This window comes from Heterodontus francisci, chromosome 9 (genome assembly GCF_036365525.1).
Source record: "Heterodontus francisci isolate sHetFra1 chromosome 9, sHetFra1.hap1, whole genome shotgun sequence".
NCBI lineage: Eukaryota > Metazoa > Chordata > Chondrichthyes > Heterodontiformes > Heterodontidae > Heterodontus > Heterodontus francisci.
The window spans coordinates 120,553,109-120,580,014 of NC_090379.1; the positions used below are offsets into that span (position 1 = coordinate 120,553,109).

At 45.2% G+C, this 26,906-nt stretch overlaps 1 protein-coding gene across 4 annotated transcripts; it reads right to left on the reverse strand.

The window, feature by feature from the left end:
• Positions 1–1,137: 1,137 nt before the first annotated feature.
• LOC137374024 (zinc finger protein 229-like) lies at positions 1,138–20,646 on the reverse strand. Of its 4 annotated transcripts, none has more exons than XM_068039799.1 (3): positions 20,569–20,646; positions 12,413–12,505; positions 1,138–5,951 (listed from the first exon to the last, which is right to left on the reverse strand). In XM_068039799.1, the coding sequence occupies exon 3, from the start codon at positions 5,841–5,843 to the stop codon at positions 4,638–4,640; it is 1,206 nt and encodes a 401-aa protein (XP_067895900.1). In that variant the 5' UTR covers positions 5,844–5,951; positions 12,413–12,505; positions 20,569–20,646; the 3' UTR covers positions 1,138–4,637. The 4 variants fall into 4 exon arrangements, with proteins under 4 accessions (XP_067895900.1, XP_067895902.1, XP_067895899.1 ...); XM_068039801.1 differs by lacking the exon at positions 12,413–12,505 and adding an exon at positions 11,980–12,169 and having other exon boundaries at positions 20,569–20,643; XM_068039798.1 differs by lacking the exons at positions 12,413–12,505; positions 20,569–20,646 and adding an exon at positions 9,332–9,444.
• Between the last annotated feature and the right edge of the window lie 6,260 nt (positions 20,647–26,906).

The following is a 26,906-nucleotide window of genomic DNA, read 5'->3' on the forward strand; positions in this document are numbered from 1 at the left end:
AAAGAAGCCTTACTGCAATTATATAGGACATTGGTGAGGCCCCACCTGGAGTACTGTGTGCAGTTTTGGTCTCCTTACATAAGGAGGGATGCACGTGCCGTTGAAGGAATGCAACGAAGGTTCACTAGTCTGGTTCCTGGGATGAGACAATTGTTCTATTTATTCACAGAACGTGGGCATTGCTGGAAAGGCCAGCATTTATTGCCCATTCCTAATTACCCTCAAGAAAGTGGCAGTGAGCCGTCTCCTTGAATAAAACAGTGGCTTGCTAGGCCATTTCATACGGCAGTTAAGAGTCAACCACACCTCTGTGGTTCTGGAGTCACATATAGGCCAGATCGGGTAAGGACAGCAGATTCCCTTCCCTAAAGGACATTAGTGAACCAGGTGGGTTTTTAAGGACCATCCAGTAGTTTTATGCTCATCATTTCTGATACTAGCTTTTTTTAAAATCCCAGCTTTATTTAATTAATTGAGTTTAAATGCCTGAACTGCCGCGGTGGGATTTGATTTCATGTCTCTGCATCATTAGTCTAGGCCTCTGGATTACTAGTTCAGTAACATAATCACTATGCTACAGCACCCCCACTATGATCCATCTCCTATGAGGAGAGATTGAGTAGACTAGGCCGATATTCCCTGGAGTTTAGAAGAATGAGAGGTGGTCTAACTGAATCATAAATTTTTAAGGGACTTGACAGGTAGATGCTGAGAAAATGTTTCCCCCTGGCTGGGGAATCTCGAACACCAGGTCACAGTCTCAGGATAAGGGATTGGCCGTTTAGGACTGAGATGAGGAGAAATTTCTTCACTGAAAGGGTTGTGAATCTTTGGAATTGTCCACCCCAGGGAGCTGTGGATGCTCAGTTATTGAGTATATTTAACAGAGATTGATAGATTTTTGGGTACTAAGGGAATTAAGGGAAATGGGGATAGTGCAGGAAGGTGGAGTTGAGGTAGAAAATCAGCCATGATCTTGGTGAATGGCAGAGCAGGCTTGAAGGGCCCAATGGCCTCCTCCAGCTCCTATTTCTTATGTTCATTAAATCTCAGTCTGGTTCCTCTCCAGCTGCTGAGTGAGTGAATTAAATCTTTCTTGACAAATCACCAAGATACCAGACTACAAGTCATGCCTGAAACATCATTTATTGGTTACAAATCACAACTTAGTTAAATCTGGGCTCACAGACACTTTATAAACATGTATAAACACATATAAATGTAATCAGAGTTATCCAGCAGGTGAGCACTAATAGGGAGAGTATTTCACAAAACAAGTAACAAACGCAGGGGTGAGAATGGCCAAAGACCAAAAGGTCTGAAAATTAGTGACTGAGGACAAAAAATCTGGGTTTTTTTCAAGGAATCATGTAATGATAGCAGTTATTGAAACAAACTGCTTGAGTAATGGCAATGTCGTACAATTTTGCATATGCAATGAATAAAATTGCACTGTACTCAGAATAAGATTTCATGAGACTTACCCGACAGCTGATAATTGGTCATGTTCTCAATATCCTGCTTCTGCCTATTTGTAACTTGCTCATGTAAAAGATGTTCTGTGAAGATGTGTCAACTTTAATGGAAAGCAATATTTATAAGCATACCAGGTGGTACATTCTGGTATCTTGGTAAGCAATGTGCACAAATCAGTAGGTATATAGATTAATAAAAAGTAAACATTTATGAGACATTGACAATCCAGATACTTGAACACAGTGGGGTATTTTTTCTTATTTTGTGCTGTAACAAACATAATCATCTGAACAAAGGTGAAAGCAAAACCAGGTAGGGAGGACTGTACGTCAGTTATGCAGCCTGACCAATTTACGTCCATTAACTTAAATGGACAAGAATATCACATACATTCTGTTAGGAGCATGTGATATTCCTGACCCAATTTTCTTTTGGACAATTATTTACCTCCAAACACAAAAGAGAAAAATAACCTGATTAACTTGAGCAAATGTGGTGCCTCTATCGATAAAATACTTGTTTTTAAATATCATGACTCATGGTAGATTTTATAATATAAAATAGTCACATTACAAAGAATCTAAACTAAAATAATCTCGTTTACAGGGCTGATCTCAACATAATTTGATGAAAACTAAATAAAAATGTGTTTTTTTCCCTCTTCAAAGGGTCCAAATATTATGCAATGTAGAAATTGCACCAGATCTTGCTAGTGACAATGGAAAAGTAATGAGACTAGTGTTGTATCTCTAGGAAACAAATCCTGCACGGCAGTTCTCACATCCTGCCCCACGTGCCCAAAGATCTGCAGGTCGAGAATCGGCCTGTTCAGTCACCTGAAGACCCATGGCAGAAACTCGTGACCTTGAGTAGACGTCATCTTCGAATCGAGGGACAGCCGATGACGACGACCTCTACAATAACAAGTTTGAGGTTCTGTTGCATCATCCCCAAATCAGGCTCCGAAGTTTGGTAATGACCCTGTGACAATGCAGCAGGTCCAATGGAGAGCTGTATATCCCAACAGTGATGAACACCCTGGCTCCTGTTCCACTGCATTACTTGGTGCATTTAACAGCAAGGTGAGCTGAAAATCATAACTGTCGTGTGTGCTTGCAGAAAGGCAGCACTGTGTGTGTGTGTGTGTGTATATATATATATAAATATATCCTTCATCTTCATCTTTGGCCTCCTTGTCTCGAGAGACAATGGGTAAGGGCCTGGAGGTGGTCAGTGGTTTGTGAAGCAACGCCTGGAGTGGCTATAAAGGCCAATTCTAGAGTGCAGACTCTTTCACAGGTGTTGCAGATAAAATTGGTTGTCGGGGCTGTTACACAGTTGGCTCTCTCCTTGCACTTCTGACTTTTTTCCTGCCTACTGATATAAATATATATTCATACATTGACAGAGTATTCTGCCATCAGCCTCAGAAGCCCAGTGCCCAGTGACCATTTATAGTGACTGCAGAGATCTCACAGGACAGTTACACTGTAGCCGATGCACAGCACTTGTGGTGCAGGACAGCCTTTTCCAGATAATCTTAAGCAATGCCAAACCACACATTGAAGAAAGATGGCCAGAGTTATACTCCTTGCCTTGCATCACTATGGTGTAAAAGACAGCTTCACACTGACTCAAGGTTTACAGTGTGACTGGGGCAGTAGACAGTGAAAGTGGAGATGAACAATGAATGGAATTCAGCCATACACCTGAGCAAACCGATAAGTGGAAATTCCAGATCACTTCAGTTGCTGCAAAGCACAGGACATATTCAGTTTATACAGCTTATGCTCACTGCAGGATATTCACATGCAGTAACCAGTGTGTGCAGGGTTTTCAGAAATTACTTCAGACACACACTGCTGTGTAAATGTCATAATACAATCAGGCAGAGTCAACATGGTTTCATGAAAGGAAAATTGTTTCTGACAATTAGGGCGGCACAGTGGCGCAGTGGTTAGCACCGCAGCCTCACAGCTCCAGCGACCCGGGTTCAATTCTGGGTACTGCCTGTGTGGAGTTTGCAAGTTCTCCCTGTGTCTGTGTGGGTTTCCTCCGGGTGCTCTGGTTTCCTCCCACAGCCAAAAGACTTGCAGGTTGATAGGTTAATTGACCATTATAAATTGTCCCTAGGATAGGTAGGTGGTAGGGAAATATAGGGACAGGTGAAGATGTGGTAGGAATATAGGATTAGTATAAATGGGTGGTTAATGGTCGGCACAGACTCGGTGGGCCGAAGGGCCTGTTTCAGTGCTGTATCTCTCTCTCTAAAATCTAAAAACCTAAATCACTGCTGTGTAAATGGAAGCAAGTTTCAAATTCCTATTGACAGACCAATGTTTTTGCTGCAGACCAGCAACTTGCCAGCTACTGATTCTGCACCATTAACTTTAAGGCATATCAAATGAGCTGAGTCAGTTCTCAGGTGGTCTCTGCTAAGATATCCCATGAAGGTAAAAACAAATATTGGGAATTGGTCTGTGTATATACACACCTCCTTTTTGGCCATTTACAGAAGACTGACACACTGAAGTTGTGAAGGAGGATGCAATTCCACCCACTTGCTTTCCTGGTTGAAGTTAATTTCCACTAAGGTGGAAGACTATAAAAAAATAAAGATGACTTAAAAACATGTAAAAAGACCTCCGGGCAGCTTTGTGGTTGGCCGGCATCAACAAAACATACAAACTAGGAGCAGGAGGAGGCCACTCGGCCCCTCAAGCCTGCTCTGCCATTCAACAAGATCATGACTGATCTGTTTATAACCTCAACTCCACATTTCTGCCTACCCCCAATATCCTTTCACCCCCTTGCTTATTAAGAATCTATCTACCTCTGTCTTAAAAATATTCAAAGACTCTGCTTCCAACACCTTTTGAGGAAGAGAGTTCCAAAGACTCATGAACCTCAAAGAAAAAAATTTCCTCATCTCCGTCTTAAATGGGCGACCTTTTATTTTTAAACAGTGATCCCTAGTTCTAGATTCTCCCACAAGAGGAAACATCCTTTCCACATCCACCCTGTCAAGACCCCTCAAATTTCCAATTTTTTTTTTTAAAGCCAGTCCTTTGGTCAAGATCGGAAAAGGAGAAGCCAATGGTAGATTTCTGGAACCCCAATGTCGGAAATCCACTACATAATGGAAACTTCTCGTCCCCGAGTTACTTGTGAACTCGCTGGTGCTTCTGCAGGTGGGAGGACCGAGTGAATCCCTTCCCACACTCTGAGCAGGTGAACGGCCTCTCCCCGGTGTGAATACGCTGGTGTACAGTGAGTTCAGATGATCGCTTGAACCCACTCCCGCAATGAGAGCACATGAATGGTCTCTCGTCAGTGTGAGCACGTTGATGAGACATCAGTTCCCCGGAACTTTTATAGCAGTTCCCACAGTCTCGACATTTAAAAGGTCGCTCGTCAGTGTGAACACGTTGATGGGACATCAGTTCCCCAGAACTTTTATAGCAGTTCCCACAGTCTCGACATTTAAAAGGTCTCGCGTCAGTGTGAACTCGCTGGTGTGTCAGCAGGGTGGATGAATGAGTGAATCCCTTCCCACACTTGGAGCAGGTGAACGGCCTTTCCCCAGTGTGAAGACGTTGATGTGTCAGCAGGTCAGATGACCGAGTGAATCCTTTACCACACTCTGAGCAGGTGAACGGCCTCTCCCCTGTGTGAATTCGCTGGTGTAAAGTAAGTTCAGATGATCGCTTGAACCCAGTCCCACAATAAGAGCACCTGAACGGTCTCTCGTCAGTGTGAACTCGTTGATGGGACATTAGTTCAGCAGAACTTTTATAGCAATTCCCACAGTCTGGACATATAAATGGTCTTTCCCCAGTGTGAACCCGTTGGTGTGTCAGCAGGTTGGATGATTTAATGAATCCCTTCCCACACTCTGAGCAGGTGAACGGCCTCTCCCCAGTGTGAACTCGTTGGTGTCTCACCAGGTCGGATGATTTAGTGAATCCCTTCCCACACTCTGAGCAGGTGAACGGCCTCTCCCCGGTGTGAATACGCTGGTGTACAGTGAGTTCACATGATCGCTTGAACCCAGTCTCACAATGAGAACACCTAAATGGTCTCTCTTCAGTGTGAACTCGTTGGTGTTTCAGCAGGTTGGATGATTTAGTGAATCCCTTCCCACACTCAAAGCAGGTGAACGGCCTCTCCAGGTTGTGACTGTGTGGATGAGTTTCCAGCTCCACTGGACAATTCAGACCCTTTCCAGCATCCCCATATTTACATAGTTGCTCCCCTGTGTGACTGCGCTTGTGTTTCAACAGGCCAGATGATCGGCTGAAACCTCGTCCACACACAGAACACGTGTACGGTTTCTCTCCATTGTGATCGGTGCTTTTTCCTTCCATGTTCAAAATCCGGTAATATTCGGGTTCTGATAAATTGGGCGACTCCTTCAGATCCTGATCTGACGTTTGCTTTGCATTTCACAGCTGTAATTCCTCTTCTTCGAAAACCTTGTGAAAATGATTTAAAACAGAATAACAGTGTATGAGAGAACCCACAAAAATACAAAGGCAGGTTGTGAAATAGAGCTAAATGAATCTGGTAAATCATGGGGCTGGCACTTGAAAAAGCGACCATGAAAGCTGCTGGATTGATGTACAACCCCAACTGGTTCAATAATGTCCTTCAGGGAAGGGAACCTGCAGCCAGTCTGGACCGACACAAGACTCTGCCCCCGATGGGAGGAGAGATGGGGAGAGGGAGAGGCAGGAACGAGGGAGGGGGATTTTAAATATGGACAACTCGACCAGAACTTCGCCAGAACCTCCCAAACTCTCAACTTCCATTATCTGGAAGGACCGGGGTAGCAGGTGTATGTGAACACCATCACCTTCAAGTTCCCCTCCAAGTCACACACCATCCTGACTTGTCTGACATCCGGTAGTGAATGAACAGAATTTTCCTCCAATTAAATATTGGGAAGTCTAAAGCCATTGTCTTCAGTTTCTGCTGCAAATTCCACTCCCTAGCCACCGACCCCATCTCTCTCCCTGGCAACTGTCTGAGGCTAAACCAGACCCTTCATAACCTTGGTATTATATTTGACCCCGAGGTGAGCTTCCAACTGCATATCGGTGCCATCACTCAGACCACCTATTTCCACCTCAGTAACATCGCCCGACTTCGCCACTGCCTCAGCTCATCTGCCTCTGAAACTTACATCTATGCATTTGTTACCTCTCAACTTGACTATTCTAACACACTCCTAGCTGGTCTCCCACATTCTACCCTCCGTAAACTTGAAATCATCCAAAACTCTGCTGCCTGTGTCCTTACTCAAAGCAAGTCCTGTTCATCCATTACCACTGTGCTCGCTGACCTACACAGTCTCCCAGTTAAGCAGCACCTCAATTTTAAAACGCTTATCCTTGTTTTCAAATCCCTCCATGCCCTCACCCCTCACTATCTCTATAATCTCCTCCAGCCCTACAATCCTCCGAGAGATCAGGGATCATCTAATTCTGACATCTTGAGCGTCTCCAATTTTCATTGCTCCTCCACTGGTGGCCAGGCCTTCAGCTGCCAAGACCATAAGATTTGGAAATCCCTCCCTAATCCTCTCCGCCTCTCTACCTCACCTTCCGAACTTCAGACACTTCTTAAAACCCACCTCTTTGATCAAGTTTTTGGTCAACTGCCCTAATATCCTTATGTGATTCAGTGTTAAATGTTGATTTATAACACTCCTGTGAACAGACTTGGAACATTTTATAACATTAAAGGCGCTACATAAATACAAGTGATTTTTTAGATTGAGAGATACAGCACTGAAACAGGCCCTTCGGCCCACCGAGTCTGCGCCGACCATTAACCACCCATTTATACTAATCCTACACTAATCCCATATTCCCACCACATCCTCATCTGTTCTTACATTCCCCTACCACCTACCTATACTAGGGGCAATTTATAATGGCCAATTAACCTATCAACCTGCAAGTCTTTGGCATATGGGAGGAAACCGGAGCACCCGGAGGAAACCCACGCAGACACAGGGAGAACTTGCAAACTCCACACAGGCAGTACCCAGAATTGAACCCGGGTCGCTGGAGCTGTGAGGCTGCGGTGCTAACCACTGCGCCACTGTGCTGCCCATAAAGTGGATGTTAACTTGGACATATATCACCGTTCCTTCATCATCACTGGGTGAAAATCCTGTAACTCCTTCCCTAACACCATTGTGGGATCACCTTCACCACACGGACTGCAGCGGTTCAAGAAGGCGGCCCACCATCACCTTCTCAACGGACAACTGGGGATTGACAATATATGCTGGTGTGGCTAGTAACATCCATATCCCAAGAATGAAGTAAAGAAAAATCTGTGTATATATATATATATATATAATAGATTAAAAGCCTCTACAGTAATACTTGTTACTAGACAATACTCCTTTACACGGAGTGGTTGGTGTCCATTTAGCAACCTCATCTCCTCTGGAATCTACCTCCCCTAACAGTCTCACATTGGAAATTGTTGGCCCTGACTGGGCTCAAAAGTACTCGGGATTAAAGCCAGCAGCTGCTCCTCCATCTCCACTCCAGTTCAACTAATGCAACAAAAAAGGACCTACACAGGAGGTCAGGACCCGACCAACACCCACCCTGATACAAACTGGCTCTTAATTGGTCCGTTTGTGTTTCTCAACTCAGTTCTCTGAGCAATGCCTGCAATAAAACAAGAACAAAATACTACAGCTAGGGAAATCAGAAATAAAAGGAGAAAATACTGGAAATACTCAGGTCAGGCAGCATCTGTAGAAAGAAACAGAGTTAACATTTCAGGCACATCGAGACGCCGGAGCCTGCAGCCCGAAACCCGGAGTGGGAGGAGGATGAATGAGGAGAAACAATATAGTCCAACGCTCACAATAACCTACAACCCACCAACATTACCAGGATAGGGAAACAGAATTTAGAAACACTCAGCAACACAACTCCAGTAAAACGTCCCGGGAGTAAACGGGGGAGCAGTGTGTGTACCTGCCCTGATATCCCCTCCCCAGGCCTGTCAGTCAACCCACCCACCCCTCCCAGTCCACAGCTCAGCCTAGCAGCTTCCTGCACCTTGAGCCAGCCCTGCCCAGGTGTGGCCCAGTCCAAGGCGAGTCTTTGTGGAACCAGGGAGTGGGAGAGGAAAGGCCCAATACCCGACCCGAACCTGACGATGTGTCAGTTCTGGGTCAGGTTGGACCGCTCTTCCGGTCTGGCTTTCGGGGTCGGGCCAGGTCTGGATTGGGGACACACAGTAAGCATTGCATTTTGCTCTGCTGGTAAGTGTCAAAACTTGAAAAGCTGAACTGAGCTGGGAGTGCGGGATGTCAAAGCGGGTACCTCCGAGTCTGCGCAGTGAGTGAGTGAGCGTCTCTACGACTTCATTGCGCTCATGCTGCAGCTTCCTGCAGATTCGGAGTCGCAAGGTAAATTGAACATTCCAGTGGTCGGGTCGGGTTCGGCTCAGGTTTTATTTCCCTGACCTGAGCAGGCCTTTATGGGGAGGGGGGATCTCCTGCCCTGTGCTGTGTCCCAAATGGTTCCTCCCCTCCCCTCCCCTCAGGCTCCTTTATAACTGAGCTCAGTTTCCTTTAAAGTTTTCTCCTTTGATGTTACAATTTATTAATCCTTATTTCCTCCAAAAGAGCTGGAAATCTGGCGGCCATTAACCCCGGGCCTGTCACCGGGAGAAGCCCCGCAGTTGCTGCTCCGCTCGGTGCAAACGCGGGACCGGCAGCCTCTGATTGGGGATGTTGAGGCCTACACCGGGTGTTTCTGAAGCCTCCCCACCCCCGCTCGCTCCATTCCTCTCCTACAATCGGTGATTTCTCACCCACTGTGGATCCGACGCGGACTCCACCGTCCAGTCCAAACACTGTTCCGCACTGCGCCTGCGCACCCGGTGCTTGAAGCACCCGCCAACGACCTCGCGCTGACAGCTCACACTGTGATTGACGGAAGCTCGGGACCAATAGCGAGAGAGCGCGGCCACTCCGGCTGCTGGCCACAAGCCCCGCCCCTCCCTCGCTCCGATTGGCTGAACGATCCACCCGCCGCTTGGTCCTCCAATCCCCCGCTCTTCCTATTGGTCAGGGGCTGCCGTCAATCAGGACGGAGTGAGCTGAGCATGCGCTGTCGGCAGGGCCCGAGGCAGAGAGCGTGGTGGGTTAATAAAGCCGGGGGATCACTGGCTGCAGATACACCGAGGGTGGAGCCAGGAGACAATCTCAACAGCGGGAGCATATAGTACTTATTTAGCTGTGATGGCCGAGTGGTTAAAGTGTTGGACATGGTATTTTGTGTGCAGTTTCAAACCCTACTCCAGGCCATTTGATTCTGCTTTCATCAGTTGGCTGCTTGGGGACATCACTGACTTGCAAACGAATCAGAAAAAACATCTGCTGTATTCTATTAAAATGATTGATGTGAAGCTCCTTTTGCCAAATTGGAAACATTAAAATTTATTGGCATCAATTAGAAATTAGACTTGTTATAAACTAAACAAAATGCAAAAAAAGTGAGAAATAAACACTGAAAAAAAGCAAAATGTATTTTAATAAAGACCCTTGCAATGTTTTAAGGAAAATGGCACCTACAGCGAATGAGTGAGAATGCCGTTTAGTTTCATTAATTTGAACCAGACTTCTGTGAGTAAAGGTGTCGCTATGGGTACCCGCATGGGTCCTAGTTATGCCTGTCTTTTTGTGGGATATGTCGAGCATTCTTTGTTCCAGTCCTACTCAGGACCCCGTCCCCCAACTCTTTCCGGTACATTGATGACTGTATCGGTGCCGTTTCCTGCTCCCGCCCCGAACTAGAAAACGTTATCAACTTTGCTTCCAATTTCCACCCTTCTCTCACCTTTACATGGTCAATCTCTGACACTTCCCTTCCCTTCCTCGACTTCTCTGTCTCCATCTCTGGGGATAGGTTGTCTACCAATATCCATTATAAGCCCACTGACTCCCACAGCTACCTCGACTACACTTCTTCACACCCTACCTCCTGTAAGGACTCCATTCCATTCTCCCAGTTTCTCCGTCTCCGACGCATCTGCTCTGATGATGCTACCTTCCATGACGGTGCTTCTGATATGACCTCCTTTTTCCTCAACCGAGGATTTCCCCCCACTGTGGTTGACAGGGCCCTCAACCGTGTCCGACCCATTCCCCGCACCTCTACCCTCACCCCTTCCCCTCCCTCCCAGAACCGTGACAGGGTTCTCCTTGTCCTCACTTTTCATCCCACCAGCCTCCATATCCAAAGGATCATCCTCCGCCATTTTCGCCACCTCCAGCGTGATGCCACTACCAGTCGCATCTTCCCCTCCCTTCCCCTGTCAGCATTCCGAAGGGATCGTTCCCTCCGCGACACCCTGGTCCACTCCTCCATTACCCCCACCACCTCGTCCCCGTCCCAGGGCACCTTCCCTTGCAATCGCAGGAGGTGTAATACCTGCCCATTTACCTCCTCTCTCCTCACTATCCCAGGCCCCAAACACTCCTTTCAGGTGAAGCAGTGATTTACTTGTACTTCTTTCAATGTAGTATACTGTATTCGCTGCTCACAGTGTGGTCTCCTCTACATTGGGGAGACCAAGCGCAGACTGGGTGACCGCTTTGCGGAACATCTCCGCTCAGTCCGCAAGCAGGACCCTGAGCTTCCGGTTGCTTGCCATTTCAACACTCCCCCCTGCTCTCATGCTCACATCTCTGTCCTGGGATTGCTGCAGTGTTCCAGTGAACATCAACGCAAGTTCGAGGAACAGCATCTCATCTACCGATTAGGCACACTACAGCCTGCCGGACTGAACATTGAGTTCAATAATTTCAGAGCATGACAGCCCCCCACTTTACTTTCATTTTTAGTCATTTTTAGTTATTTTCTCTTCCCTTTTTTTTGCATTCCTTTTTACATTTTTTACAATCTTTTTTTGCATTTATTTCATTTCATCTTAGTTTGTTCAGTTTGCTTACCCACTGTTTTTTTCAGGTTGTTTTTCTTCAGGTTTGCACTTGCTGATGTTCAATATTCAGTATATTCACACCTAATCTGTACTAATGCTTTGTCTTTCAACACACCATTAACATATTGTTTGCCTTTGCTCCGTGACCTTTTGGTCAGCGATGTGGCCTGGTCCAATCTGCACCTTCTCCTTTGTTATCTCTTGCCCAACCCCCACCTCACTTGTTTATAATCTGTGACTTTTCTAATATTTGTCAGTTCCGAAGAAGGGTCACTGACCCGAAACGTTAACTCTGCTTCTCTTTCCACAGATGCTGCCAGACCTGCTGAGTGAATCCAGCATTTCTTGTTTTTGTTTCAGATTTCCAGCATCCGCAGTATTTTGCTTTTATTCTGTGAGTAACATGACCGCGGCAGAACTTGAATCTTCATAGAATCATAGAAATTTACAACATGAAATTGAATCTTCACAGAATCACTGAAATTTCCAGCTGAAAGTAAAATGAGAAAAGCAGCTAACCTGAAGCAGCATTGCAGAGCTTCCCTGCTGGTTAGGATTTGGCGCTTTCACTGCCAGGGCTCAGGTTGGATTCCTTGTCACGAAATGAAAAAATCTCGCTTTTATGCAGACATTCACAACAAACACACCTCATCCCAGCTCAATGACACCAATGTATTTACACTGATAACCGACCATTTCAATGTTCTGTCTGTGAGAGGAAATTCAAAAGCAACAAGGATTTACTGAAACATCAACTCACTCATGCTGGGGAGAGGCCGTTCACCTGCTCCATGTGTGGGAAGGGATTCACTCAGTCATCCCACCTTCTGGCACACCACAGAGTTCACACTGGGGAGAGACCATTTAAATGTTCTGACTGTGAGAAGAGCTTTAAAAGGAAAAGGGATCTACAGATCCACCAACGTACTCACACTGGGGAGAGACCATTCACCTGCTTAGAGTGCGGGAAACGATTCACTCGGTCATCCCACCTTCTGAGTCACCAGCTTGTTCACACAGATCAGAGACCATTTCCATGTTCCGACTGAGAAGAGATTTCAAAATACAAAAGATTTGCTGAGACACAAGTGAGTTCACACTGGGGAAAGGCCACTCACCTCCTCTGTGTGTGGGAAAGGATTCACTCAGTTGTCCCACCTTCTGACACACCAACGAGTTCACATAAAGAGGCACAGATTGGATTCTGCTGTTTTTTATTTTTAGATACAGCACTGAAACAGGCCCTTCGGCCCACCGAGTCTGTGCCAACCACCCATTTATACTAATCCTACATTAATCCCATATTCCCTACCACTTCCCAACCACCTACTTACACTAGGGGAAATTTACAATGGCCAATTTACCTAACAACCTGTAAGTCTTTGGCTGTGGGAGGAAACAAGTGCAGCCGGCGGAAACCCACACAGTCACAGGGAGAACTTGCCAACTCTGCACAGGCAGTACCCAGAACTGAACCCAGGTTACTGGAGCTATGAGGCTGCGGTGATAACCACTGCACCACTGTGCTGTTAATCACATCCAGAACTGAATCATGACTGGAATACAGTTTTCAGTGGCGTTCCACAGCGCTCAGTACCAGGTCTCTTGTTTTTTGTAAATATATAAATAAATGATTTTGACTTAAATGTAGGGAACATAATTAAGAAGTTTACAGATGAGACAAAAAGTGACCGTGTGGTTGACAATGAGGAAGAAAGCTGTAGACTGCAGGAAGATATCAATGGACTGGTCAGGTGGGCTGAACAGTGGCAAATGTAATTCAATCTGGACAAGTGCAAGGAAATGAATTTGGGAACAGCTAACAAGGCAAGGGAATACACAATGAAGGGTAGGACACTGAGAAGTGTAGAGGAATAGAGGGACCTTGGAGTGCATGTCCACAAATTCCTGAAGGTGGCTGGACAGGTAGATAAGGTGGTTAAGAAGGCATAAGGGATGCTTGCTTTTATTGGCCGAGGCATAGGATATAAGAGCTGGAAGTATATACTGGAACTGTATAAAACACTGGTTAGGCCACAGCTGGAGTACTGCGGGCAGTTCTGCTCACTGCATTACAGGAAAGATGTGATTGTATGAGAGAAGGTATGGAGGAGATTTACAAGGATGTTGCCAGGATTGGAGAATTTTAGCTGTGAGGAAAGATTGGTTAGGCTACGGTTGTTTTCTTTGAAACAAAGGAGGCTGAGGTGTATAAAATTGAGGGGCTAAGATAGAGTGGATGGGAAGGATCTATTTCTGTTATCAGAGAGGTCAATGACCAGGGGACATAAATTTCAAGTAATTGGCAGATGCATTGGAAGACAGTTGAGAAATCTTTTCACCCAGAGGGTTGGGGGGTTTGGTGTCTGGAAATCACTGTCTGAAACGGTGATAGAGGCAGCAACCCTCATCACATTTAACAAGTACCTGAAGCTGCAATTGAGGAGCTGTAACATGCGAGGTTACAGACCATGAGCTGGAAAGGGGATGAGACTGGATAACTCTTAATGGCCAGTGTAGACATGATGGGCTGAATGGCCTCTTTCTGTGCCATAACTTTTCTATGTTTCTATTATGGCAGTTGGTGTTTGTTTCTGTAGATGAGAATAATCACTATAACTGGGTTGGAGTTTAACATTCTGGATAAATGTGAAATAAATCAGCTTTGTTTTAAACACAGTGCTGCAGATTTTTGTTTTTCCCACCTGAGTGTTTAGCATTGCCTGGGTGGAGCTCAGAAAGGACAATCTGGGGGGAGGATCATACGGCAGGAACAGAACTTCAGCCGGGACACAGTCCTTTAGGGTCACACTGACAGGGACAAACAGCACTTTGGTCTTTCTTGTCTCTCTTCACTAACAGCAAAGTCCCCGTGTGGGTTAATCCTGAGGTGTGTAAGAAATGTGTCCCAGCCGCTCTCTTCCATGGTTCAGAGCTCCTGGGCACAGAACAGAAGGCTCCTTTACAACTGTGTTTAGAGTCAGGAAGAACAACAGTGAATGCTGGAAACGTGCTGTCAAATCAGAGATTGGGGTAAAACTGTGATCTGTTCCAGACTGAAAGTGAAACGGCAGGTTTAAGTTTTAGTCTGAAAATGACTGTGGTGATTTCTGTACAAAACTGTAGTGTGTTTGTGTAACAGCCCTGAGTCGACCATTTCAAGGCAGGTGTTAACCCATTTAAAACATACCCATTTAAAATAAATTAGATAAATTCTGCATTAAAATAGCAGATGGAGGAGTTCACAGGAGCCTGCTAACTGCTGGTCCAATTATACAACATATATTTGATCTCCAGATAAAGAAGAACCTGCAGCGCGTTTCCAGGAATTCCCTGTTTTATTGATGTGTAAGTGTTACACACCAGAATAACTAAAAATACATGACCCTGAACGTACACGGGGGTGCGATCCTGACAGTTACTCTGGGATCAATTGTCCTGTGGAACTCCACCATTGACCCTGTTAAAGGTTGTAGGCTCAGGGAGCGGGGCCTCCAGGAGTGGACTGTAAGAATGCAGGGTTTCAGTATCCTGACAGCTACATGGTGAGGAACCAGAGAAATCCTTACTGAGGAACTATCTGGGGTTTTCCCTGCCAGTGAATATCTAGGGGTGAATGATGCCTGACTCCCTGAACTGTCTTAGATGGAACCCAGTTTAGATCAAGATGGATTCCGTTTCTGAGAGAACAGGGACAAATATCCCACAATTGTGGGAGACAAAAAGCAGCAGAGAAGCTGAGATATCTTTTGAAAAGAAGATGGTTGTACCATTGTGGTGATAATAGCGAAAGGTTTTCCAGCTATGTTAGGGGCCAAAGACATAGTAACACAGAGTTACATAGAATTACAGTGAGTACATAGAGTTATATTGAATCGACAGCAGTGGTTCTCAAAGTTTTTTGGTTGAAGGACCCCTTTTCAAATGATTAGTAATCACAGACCCCTCCCCCCCACTCCACACCTAAATGATACGATAAACTCTTTGTAAATTTACATTTCTGAATGCAAAGTTCATCAGTGTCCTGCTCAAGGGGACTTGCAGGAAAATTTACCAGGGCTGTTCAATATAATGAACATCGTAAGGGGTGCAGATAGGCGTTTCTGTGGCCGCAAACGAGACTCTAGGATGGTATGTTGCCTCCCTGGTGCTCGGGTCAAGGATGTCTCGGAGCGGCTGCAGGACATTCTGAAAGGGGAGGGTGAGCAGCCAGAGGTCGTGGTCCATATTGGTACTAACGACATAGGCAGGAAGAGAGATGAGGTCCTGCAAAGTGAATATCAGGAGTTAGGCAGAAGGTTAAAAAGCAGGGCCTCTAGGATTGCAATCTCAGGATTATTCCCTGTGCCACGTGCTAGTGAGGGTAGGAATAGGAGGATAAGGCAAATGAATGCGTGGCTGAAGAGCTGGTGTAGGTGGGAGGGCTTCAGCTACTTGGATCATTGGGATCTCTTCTGGTGCAGAGGTGACCTGCACAAGAGGGACAGGTTGCATCTAAACTGGAAGGGGACTAATATCCTTGCGAGGAGGTTTGCTGGTACTACCTGGGAGGGTTTAAATTAGTCTGGCAGGGGGGTGGGACCCAAAATAGTAGTCTCTCCGATGAGATAGTTGAGGCAAATGTAGAGGTTAAAGCAAGCAAGTCCAGTAGGCAGGCCGGGCAGGGGCAGGACAGGGAGCGTGGAAGGTCTGGCAGGTTAAACTGTATTTACTTTAATGTAAGAAGCCTTACAGGTAAGGCAGATGAACTCAGAGCATGGATCGGTGCATAGGATTGTGATATTATAGCTATTACGGAAACGTGGTTGAGGGATGGGCAGGGCTGGCAGCTCAATGTTCCGGGGTACCGATCCTTCCGGCGTAACAGAGGTGGAGGTAAGAGAGGAGGGGGAGTTGCACTATTGATTAGGGAGGACATCACGGCAGTACTTAGAGAGGATATCCCGGGGGGAATGTCCAGCGAGGCCATATGGGTAGAACTTAGAAATAAGAAAGGGGTGATCACTTTGATGGGATTATACTATAGGCCCCCCAATAGTCAGAGGGAAGTGGAGGAGCATATATGTCGGGAAATCACAGATAGGTGTAGGAATTATAGGGTTGTAATAGTAGGTGATTTTAACTTCCTAATATTTACTGGGACTGCCTTAGTGCTAAGGGATCAGATGGGGAAGAATTTGTTAAGTGTGTCCAGGATAGTTTTCTGAAGCAGTATGTGGATGGCCCTACTAGAGAAGGGGCTACACCTGACCTCCTCTAAAGAAATGAGGCTGGGCAGGTGGTTGATGTGTCAGTGGGGGAACACTTTGGGACCAGTGACCATAACTCTATTAGCTTCAAGATAGTTATGGAAAAGGATAGGACTGGTCCTCAGGTTGAAGTCCTAAATTGGGGGAAGGCTAATTTCGATGGCATCAGACAGGAACTCAAAAGTTGAATGGGAGAGGCTGTTTACAGGTAAAGGGACGTCTGGCAAGTGGGAGGCTTTTCAAAGTGAGATAAGAAGAGTTCAGGGCCGGCATGTTCCTGTTAGATGGAAGGGCAAGGCTGGCAAGTTTAGGGAACCTTGGTTGACGAGGGATATTGAGTGTCTGGTCAGGACAAAGAAGGAGGCATATGTCAGGTATCGGCAGCTGTGATCAAGCGAGTCCCTCGAGATGTATAGGGGATGTAGGAGTACACTTAAGAAGGAAATTAGGAGGGTGAAAAGGGGCCATGAGATTTCCTTGGCAGATAAGATAAAGGAAAATCCAAAAAGATTCTCTAAGTATATGAAGAGTAAAAGGGTAGCTAGGGAGAGAGTAGGTCCCCTTAAGGATCAGTGCATTAATCTATGTGTGGAGCCATGGGAAATGGGAGAGGTCTTAAATGAATATTTCTCATGCGTACTTACCATGGAGAAGGTCATGGAAGCTAGTGAGTTCAAGGGAGGGAACAGCGATATCCTGGAGCATATCAACATTACAAGGGAGAAGGTGTTGGAGGTTTCGAAGTGCATTAAGGTGTATCCTAGGATGCTATGGGAAGCAAGGGAGGTGATTGCTGGGGCCCTGGCAGAGATTTTTGTATCATCGTTAGCCACGGGTGAGGTACCGGAAGACTGGAGGATAGTTAATGTTGTGCCTTTATTTCAGAAGGGCAGCAGGGATAAGCCAGGGAACTACAGCCGGTGAGCCTTACATCAGTGGTGGGAAAGTTATTGGAAGGGATTCTGAGAGACAGGATTTATATGCATTTGGAAAGGCAAGGTCTGATTAGGGATAGTCAGCATGGCTTTGTGCATGGCAAATCACGTCTCACGAATTTGATTGAGTATTTTGAGGAGGTGACCAAGAGGATTGACGAGGGCAGGGTGATGAACGTTGTCTACATGGACTTTAGCAAGGCCTTTGACAAGGTCCCGCATGGTAGGTTGGTCCAGAAGGTTCGAACACATGGGATCCAGGGTGAGCTAGCCAACTGGATACAAAATTGGCTTGGTGATAGGAGGCAGAGGGTGGTAGTGGAGGGTTGTTTTTCAGATTGGAGGCCGGTGACCAGTGGTGTGCCGCAGGGATCAGTGCTGGGCCCTCTGTTGTTTGTCATATAAATGACTTGGATGTGAATGTAGGGGGTATGATTAGTAAGTTTGCAGATGACACCAAAATTGGTGGTATAGTGGACAGTGAAGAAGGTTGTCTAAGGTTACAACAGGATATAGATCAACTGGGAAAGTGGGCAAGGGATTGGCAAATGGAATTTAACGTAGACAAGTGCAAAGTGATGCATTTTGGGAAGATAAACCAGGGCAGGTCATATACAGTGAATGGCAGGGCCCTGGGGAGTGTTGTTGAGCAGAGAGACCTTGGCGTACAAGTTCATAGCTCCCTGAAAGTAGCAACACAGGTAGACAGGGTGGTGAAGAAGGCGTATGGCATGCTTGCCTTCATCGGCCGAGGCATTGAGTACAAGAGTTGGGACGTCATGTTACAGTTGTACATAACGTTAGTTAGGCCACATTGGGAGTACTGTGTGCAGTTCTGGTCGCCACACTATAGGAAAGATGTGATTAAGCTAGAGAAGGTGCAGAAAAGATTCACAAGGATGTTGCCTGGTTTGGAGGGCTTGAGTTATAAAGAGAGATGTGATAGGCTGGGTCTGTTTCCCTCGAGCGAAGGAGGCTGAAAGGGGACATGATAGAGGTATATAAAATTATGAGAGGCATAGATAGGGTAGATAGCCAGAGTCTGTTTCCCATGGTAGGGGTGACTAAATCTAGAGGGCATAGATTTAAGGTGAGAGGGAGGAGGTTTAAAGGGGATCAAAGGGGTAAATGTTTCACACAAAGAATAGTGGGTATCTGGAATGAGCTGCCAGAGGAGGTTGTGGAGGCAGGAACAGTAGCAACATTTATGAGGCATCTGGACAGGTACTTGAATGAGCAAGGCATAGAGGGATATGGAATTAATGCAGGCAGGTGGGATTAGTATAGATAGGCATTATGGTCGGCATGGACGCAGTGGGCTGAAGGGCCTGTTTCTATGCTGTACGACTCTATGATGTGATTGGTGATTTGAAAACTTTTATCCTCCATTCAGCTGAAATGTAACCCGACAGGAAATATCCACTGAGTCTCAATGTAAAATTAATTAAATAATGAAAATGATACATTTGAGTTTAATTCAGCGTGAGATCACCTCCCAGAGGGCCTGTCCTGTCCTCTTGCTGCAGGGCCAAGCCCTGTCCTGTTCTGTGACAACTAAAGGGTTAACAACTGCCATGTTTAATCTTTTGGATGAATATCTGCAAGTTATGGCCTGATAGAATTCACATGAGGTGCTGTGTTTTCAAGTAGAATGATTTTAAGTGATGTTGCAGTTATGCTCGGGAATAGTTATACTTTGAATATGTATCAATATATGGAAGGTGAGGTTATATATGGCCAATCTAACTATTATAAACTAATCAAGAAAAGAGAATGTGTGAAAGGTGAGGTCATACTTGACCAATCGAAAGGGCTAAGGAAGAATGTAACCTAATATGGAGTCAAGAAAACCTCAGAGGGGGGAGTGGGTGGGGGGGATAAATGACAGGTGCTGAGAGGCATCATGGCATACTCTAATTCAAAGAAGAGACCACCCTTCAGTCAACAGAACACCTCAAGAGTGAAGACTGCGCCAAAGCAGCTCAGGAAATAAGAACCAAGGGCACTCTGCTCTATAACTACTGCAGTTGGTTAAGTATTGTTTGTATATTCTTGCTATACTTAATAAACTCTCTATCTTAATTTAAGAAACCGGAGTCTGTACCTTGTGGGTCAAAGACTAGTCAATGTCCCACCTAAACATACAAAAAACTTACAGTTTCACCAGTCCCAATAACATGGGCAATTTCGACATTCATGTTTGAGAAATCCCAGATCTGATTTGCTGCAAATTAAAATTAATGTTTAATTGAAGGACCTCATTTCACTCCTGTTTATTTATTGAGGGTAGGATTATCATTAAAATGACAACATACACTGTGTCCACCCATCGTTCTCCTGGACATGCCATCGCCTCACAGTTGGGATCATGTGTCTATGAAGGGGAGGTTGTTGTCCTGTCTACACCACCCTGAATACCCTTGCTCCATAAGTGTCAGGAATAGAAGGTCCTGGGATTGTGAGAGGAGCCTCAGGGCATCAGTCTCAGTGATCGTGTAAAATCGAGGAACACATGAATGGGACAAGGACATTTAGCCCTTCAAGCCTGTTCTGCCATTCAATTACATCATGACTGATCGTTATCTCAGCTACATCTCAAGTTTTGACATTCACATCTGTCTCTCGCTGCCTGTCTCTCACTCACTCTCTTAGTCTCTGTGTCTGACTCCCCACTTACAGATGTTCCCTGACCTGAGTCAATTTCTCATTCATTTAGAAATGCTGTATAACAAGTCCCGTTTCTTCTTTCTCTATGGCTGCTACCTGACCAGTCGCCATTTCTCCTCTGTTTACAGACCCTCCCTGACCTGTCTCCAATTCTCCATTTACAGATGCTCCGTGACCAGTCTCCATTTTTCCTCCATTTACAGACGCTCCCTGAGAGTTCCCAGCTCTTGCTGTTCCTCCCGGAGTTTTCCACTTACACTGGGCTTTCTGGCCAGGGTGAACCCAGGAGCCGCTCCCCACCCTGCGGGGTTTATTAACCTGCTGCCTCCACACCTCTTGGCAGCTCACAATGCCAAGCTGATTAACGGCAGCTCCAGAACAATAGGAAGAACCGGGGGAATGAGTGGGTGGTTGGTCCTCCAACCAATCAGAGTGAGCAATGGGCGTGGCCTGCAGCACCAAATGGGCGGGGTGGAGCCCAGATCTCCCTCATTGTCTGAAACTTTGCATCACTTTGAAAGCTGATTTCTCTCAGACTCCAGGAGCAAACTGGCCCTTTCTGTTGTAGCTTAAACAGATGAAAGCTTGTGGGTGTGGAGCAAACATTTTAACATTTGTCAGTGAAATGTTAGTGAGTTGGACAAGGAGCAGGCAGTTAAAATATGGCTGTGACCTGCCTGGAGACTGGAGTCAAGGATGGGCGGCACAGTGGCGCAGTGGTTAGCACCGCAGCCTCACAGCTCCAGCGACCCGGGTTCAATTCTGGGTACTGCCTGTGTGGAGTTTGCAAGTTCTCCCTGTGTCTGCGTGGGTTTCCTCTGGGTGCTCCGGTTTCCTCCCACATGCCAAAGACTTGCAGATTGATAGGTAAATTGGCCATTATAAATTGCCCCTAGTATAGGTAGGGGAATATAGGGAACAGGTGGGGATGTGGTCGGAATATGGGATTAGTGTAGGATTAGTATAAATGGGTGATTAATGGTTGGCACAGACTCGGTGGGCCGAAGGGCCTGTTTCAGTGCTGTAAATCTCTCTCTGTAAAGGAAGATTTGCATTTCTTGAAATGAAATCCTGCCTTTGATACGTGGCTATGATTTGCCTGGAGAGAGAAAAAAAGAATTACTTCTCTCTGTAGAGGAAGACTGCTTTTTAGAGAAGAAACTCCTGTATGTCAGAGATAGCAGATTCCTACAGCCTCCAATCTTTGAAGAATCCCTGCCTCAAGAGTGGTTCCTGTTGCCTCCTGTGTTTTATGAAACCTTAAAATCTCAAGAGAGCTTCTAATGCTAGACTGCTGCTTTTTAAACCCAAGCAGGACCTGTTACCACACCATTTGCTGAAAGACCTGTGTGACGCCTGCTGCAGAAAAATTGCCCTGAATGCCGACCCATCACAGACTGTTCATCAACGTCGCTTGGAGAGACTTTGAGTGGCATCCAACTATTCGACTCTCGGACACCTCACCATACCAAAAACATCCTGCTAAAATGTGATAGACTCAATCATTTAATTTTTTTTCTTTTATATTCCTAAGAAACAGCTGTAAACCAAAAATCCTTCTCCCGGGTTAACTTTTTTTTTTGAATGTATGTGTGTGTGCATTAGAACTAAGGAGCTTTTCATATATATAGATTTATTTCATTAGTAGTTAAGACTTATTATTTCTTTTCTAATAAATAGTTAATTTTGTTGTTGTTTAAAGAAACCTGGTTTGGTGTGCTTTATTCTGGGGGACAAATCGAATGTCTAATTTAGCTTTTCTTTGGTAGGTGGTAAACGTTTTTGATATGCTGTGACCTGTGGAGTAGTGGGGCTGCATTAACAGCGCATTTCTCCCACCTTGGTCATAACACTAGAGTTGTTTTCTTTGGAACAGAGGAGGGTGAGGTGTATAAAATTATGAGGAGCTACCATTCTAACAGGACTTGACAGGGTAGATGCAGGAAGAATGTTCCCGATGGTGGGGGAGTCCAGAACCTGGGGTCAGTCTAAGGATACAGGGTAAACCTTTCAGGACTGAGATGAGGATACATTTCTTCACCCAGAGAGTGGTGAACCTGTGGAATTCACTACCACAGAAAGCAGTTGAGGCCAAAACATTGTATGTTTTCAAGAAGGAGTTAGATATAGCTCTGGGGTCTAAAAGGATCAAAGGATATTGGGGGGGGAAAGTGGGAACAGGTTACTGAGTTGGATGATCACCCATGATCATAATGAATGGCGGAGCAGACTCGAAAGGCCGAATGGCCTACTCCTGCTCCTATTTCCTATGTTTCTATGAGATAGAGTGGATAGAGACGCCAATAACCAGTGGGCATAGATTTAAAGTAATTGTCAGAAGGATTAGAAGACAGTTGAGAAATATTTTCACTCAGAGGGTTGGGGTGGGGGTGGGGGTGGGGGTTGGGGTCTGGAACTCACTGCTTGAAAGGGTGCTCAGCACACACTCAGCACATTTTAAAAGTACTTGGATCTGCAATTGAGGAGCCATAATCTACGAGGCTACAGACCAAGAGCTGGAAAGTAGGCTTCGGCTCAATAACTCAATGGCCAGCGTGGGCATGATGGGCTGAATGGCCTCCTCCCTGCCAAAACTTTTCTCTGTTTCTATTCCGACAGTTGGGGTTTGTTTCTGCTGATGTGAATAATCCCTGTAACGTGAGTGGAGATTAATATTCTGGATAAATGTCAAATAATTCAGCTTTGTTTTAACCACATTGTTGTAGATTTTTGTCCTTCTCAGTTGAAGGGAGACAGTGGGGAGACTATGGAGATAGTGGATGCATTGGTGATCATCTTCCAAAATTCTGTAGATTCTGGACCGGTTCCTGCAGATTGGAAGGTAACAAATGCTACCGTGCTATTTAAGAAGGCAGTGAGAGAGAAAACAGGGAACAACAGACCTGTTAGCCTTACATCAATAGCAGGGAAAAATGTTAAGAATCTATTCTAAAGGATGTGATAAATAGACACTTTGATAATAATGATCTGATTGGGCATAGTCAACAGGGATTTATGAGTGGGAAATCATGTTTGATGAACCTGTTGGAATTTTATGAGGATGTTACTCACAGAATTGATAAAGGGGACGTAGTATACTTGGATTTTCAGAAGGATTTTAAAGTCCTGCACAGGAGGTTGGTTCGCAAAATTAATGGACATGGGATAGGAGGTAATATACTGGCATGGATTAAGGATTGGTTAACAGGCAAAAAACAAAGAGTAGGAATATATGGGTCATTCTCACATTGGCAGGCTGTGACTAGTGGGGTACCATAGGAATCAGTGCTTGGGCCCCAGCTGTCCACAATATATATCAATGCTTTGGATGTTGGGACCAAATATAATATTTCCAAGTTCGTGGATGACACAAAACTAGGTGTGTTGTGAGGAAGATGCAAAGCGGCTTCAAGGGGATTTGGACAGAATTAGTGAGTGGGCAGATGGAATATAATGTGGAAAAATGTGAGGTTATCCACTTTGATAGGAGGAATAGATGTGCAGAGTATTTCTTAAACGGTAAGAGATTAGAAAGTGTAGATGTACAAAGGGACCTAGGTGTCCTTTTCAACAAGTCACTGAAAGCTGATATGCAGGTGCAGCAAGCAATTAGGAAGGCTAATGGTTAGCCTTTATCGCAAGAGCATTTGAGTACAGGAGTAGAGAAGGCTTACTTCAATTATATAGAACCTTGATTAGACCGCACTTGGAGTACTGTGTGCAGTTTTGGTCCCCTTACCTGAGGAAGGATATTATTGCCATAGAGGGAGTGCAATGAAGGTTCACCAGACTTGTTCCTGGGATGGCGGGACCGTCCTATGAAAAGACATTGGGAAAACAAGAGTTTTGAAGAATGAGAGGTGATCTCATTGCAACCTACAAAATACTTGGATAGACAGGGTAGATGCAGGTAAGATGTTTCCCCTAGTTGGGAAGTCTAGAACCAGGGGACACAATTTCAAAATAAGGGGGAAGCCACTTAGGACTAAGATGAGAAATTTCTTTACTCAAAGAGATGTGAATCTTTGGAATTCTCTACCCCAGAGGGCTGTAGTAGCTCAGTCATTGACTATATTTAAAGCAGAGATTGTCAGATTTCTAAATCCCAATGACATGAAGGGATATGGGGATAGTGTGGGGAAAAGGCATTGAAGTGGATGATCAGCCATAATCGTATTGAATGGTGTGGCAGGCTCGATGGGCTGAATGGCCTACTCCTGCTCCTATGTTCCTATGGCATGGTGGTAATGTCACTGGATTAGTAATCCAGAGGTCCAGGCTATTGCCCTGAAGATACCTGTTCAAATCCCACTATGACACCTGGTGAAATTTAAATTCAAAGGATTGATAAATTCAATTTCATTAATAAAAATTTAGAACTGAAAGCTAGTCTCAGTAACGGTACGGTGAAACTACTGAACATTGATACAGAGTAAAGCCCCCCTTCAAACACCAAAAGAAAATGGGGTTGGCTGCTGCCTTTTTGGGACTGAGCAGCAACAATGAGGTTCAGCTGACTGTGGATTGTGCAACTGCTGCAGGGAGGGAAAGACAGAGACTGAAAGAAAGATTTTTCCACTTATTTTGTCAACAGAGGAAAGCAACAGGAAGACAAAAGAACTGAAAGCTCTTTTGTGAGTTTGGTTGAACATTGAAGTCTTTTTTATTCAATTGTTGGAGGGGGGAAAGAAGAGGCAAGAAGAAAAACCAGGCTGCCTGTCTCAATAGGGGGCTCCTGTGTTACCATTGAATAGGGAGCTCCCTCTGCAACCCAACCACTTGGCCTGGAATAGTGGGAGCTGCCTGGGTGAAGAGGCTTTTTTGTTTGATCACATTGGGTAAAGTGTGTGCCTGGGCATCTTCAGCTGTCCCAGGTGAAGACATCACCCCCCCTCCAACCGGAAGATCAGCGATAAGACTGCAAAAGACTGATTCCACCTGGCCTTCCCCTCCCTCAGACTGTTCCCATTTGCCTCTAACCTCTTGCAGTATCAATTTATTGTTATATTTGATCATTGTTTTTCTGCCTCTGTTGCAACACACAATGGGTGTTCTGCCCATTGCTTCTCGGTCCTCTCTGGTGGCAGGGCTTTCCTATGCTACAGTATAGCTTTCCTGCTACTTTCAGGTTTTAATTTAATCCAACCAGGGTGACTTGTCCATGATTACAACAAACCACTATGGGTACAGGTATATGTTGGTTATAAGTGTAGCAGATTAAGTAATTTATATTCAGTGCAAAGAAGTAATACTTAACAAAGACAATAGTTATAGCCTGTTCCTCAGAACCTCAGTGGTAGCCCTCCAAGTGACTGTGGCATGGACACTCTTTCTCTTGCTGTGTTCTGTTGACTAAAGATTCTCTTCTTTCTTCCTCTGGATTTTTCCTGCTTCTTCTCATGTTCAATAGCTGTACTTTTATACCCTTTTTAGCCATCAGACCACTTTGTAATTTGTCCGATGGTTGGTCCAGGTCCTGTGATGTCAGTTACTACCCTACTCTAATTGGGGCTTAATCAATAAAACATTTTGCCAATAACTGAGATAAAAACCTATGAAGAGTTCTATTCATTCTGGTTGTTATCTCCTTGGACAGTATGTATTTGTACAGAAATTGATTCTTTTTTAGCAAAGTTAATGTTTTCAGGTTCATGATACATTTTCTGCTGACTTTGTGTCACAGTGACGTACAAAGTCCTACTGATACTGAATTTCTTACAAGCTTAAGACTTAGTTCTTAAACTTAATACTTTTAAATTACAGCCCATTCTTTCTAGCATGATTCTTAATTCATTAATTACAACTCAATCAAGGACCATTGCTTTGTAATCATTGTTTCTTGACGGGTTAATACTTAATACATTAATTTGATTAATGCAGTTGCTAATACAAGACACAAAAATGACTTCTTTGCTCATGTGTTAGTATTAAGATGGCTTACTTGACCTTTCCGAAGTTCCAAAGTAGGGTCACTGACCCGAAACGTTGATTCTGCTTCTCTTTCCACGGATGATGCCAGACCTGCTGAGTGGTTCCAGCGTTTCTTGTTTGTATTTCAGATTTCCAGCATCCGCAGTATTTTGCTCTTACTTGACCTTGTTAGTTATTGCAGAGGATACAGTGTGAAAATGGTCAAGTTAAGCTAAAATCCAGCGACGCAAACCTACTTACAGTTAGTTGTGTTTCTGTCCTGTGTCAATGTCTTGTAGCAGAGTGTAGTAGTGTTTCAGGCCACTGGCAGTGCCGTGCAGCAGAGGGTAGTTGTGTTTCTGTCCTGTGGCAGTGTGTTCTAGCAGAGGGTAGTTGTCTTTCTGTCCTGTGGCAGTGTGTTCTAGCAGTGGGTAGTTGTGTTTCTGGCCAGTGGCAGTGTGTTCTAGCAGAGGGTAGTTGTCTTTCTGTCCTGTGGCAGTGTGTTCTAGCAGTGGGTAGTTGTGTTTCTGTCCTGTGGCACTGTGTTCTAGCAGTGGGTAGTGGTGTTTCTGGCCTGTCTCGTTGCCTTCCGGCAGAGGGCCATGATATTTCTATCCGGTGTCAGTGTCTTTTCGCAGGGGGCAGTGGTGTTTCAGTCCAGTGTCAGTGTGTTCTAGCAGTGGGT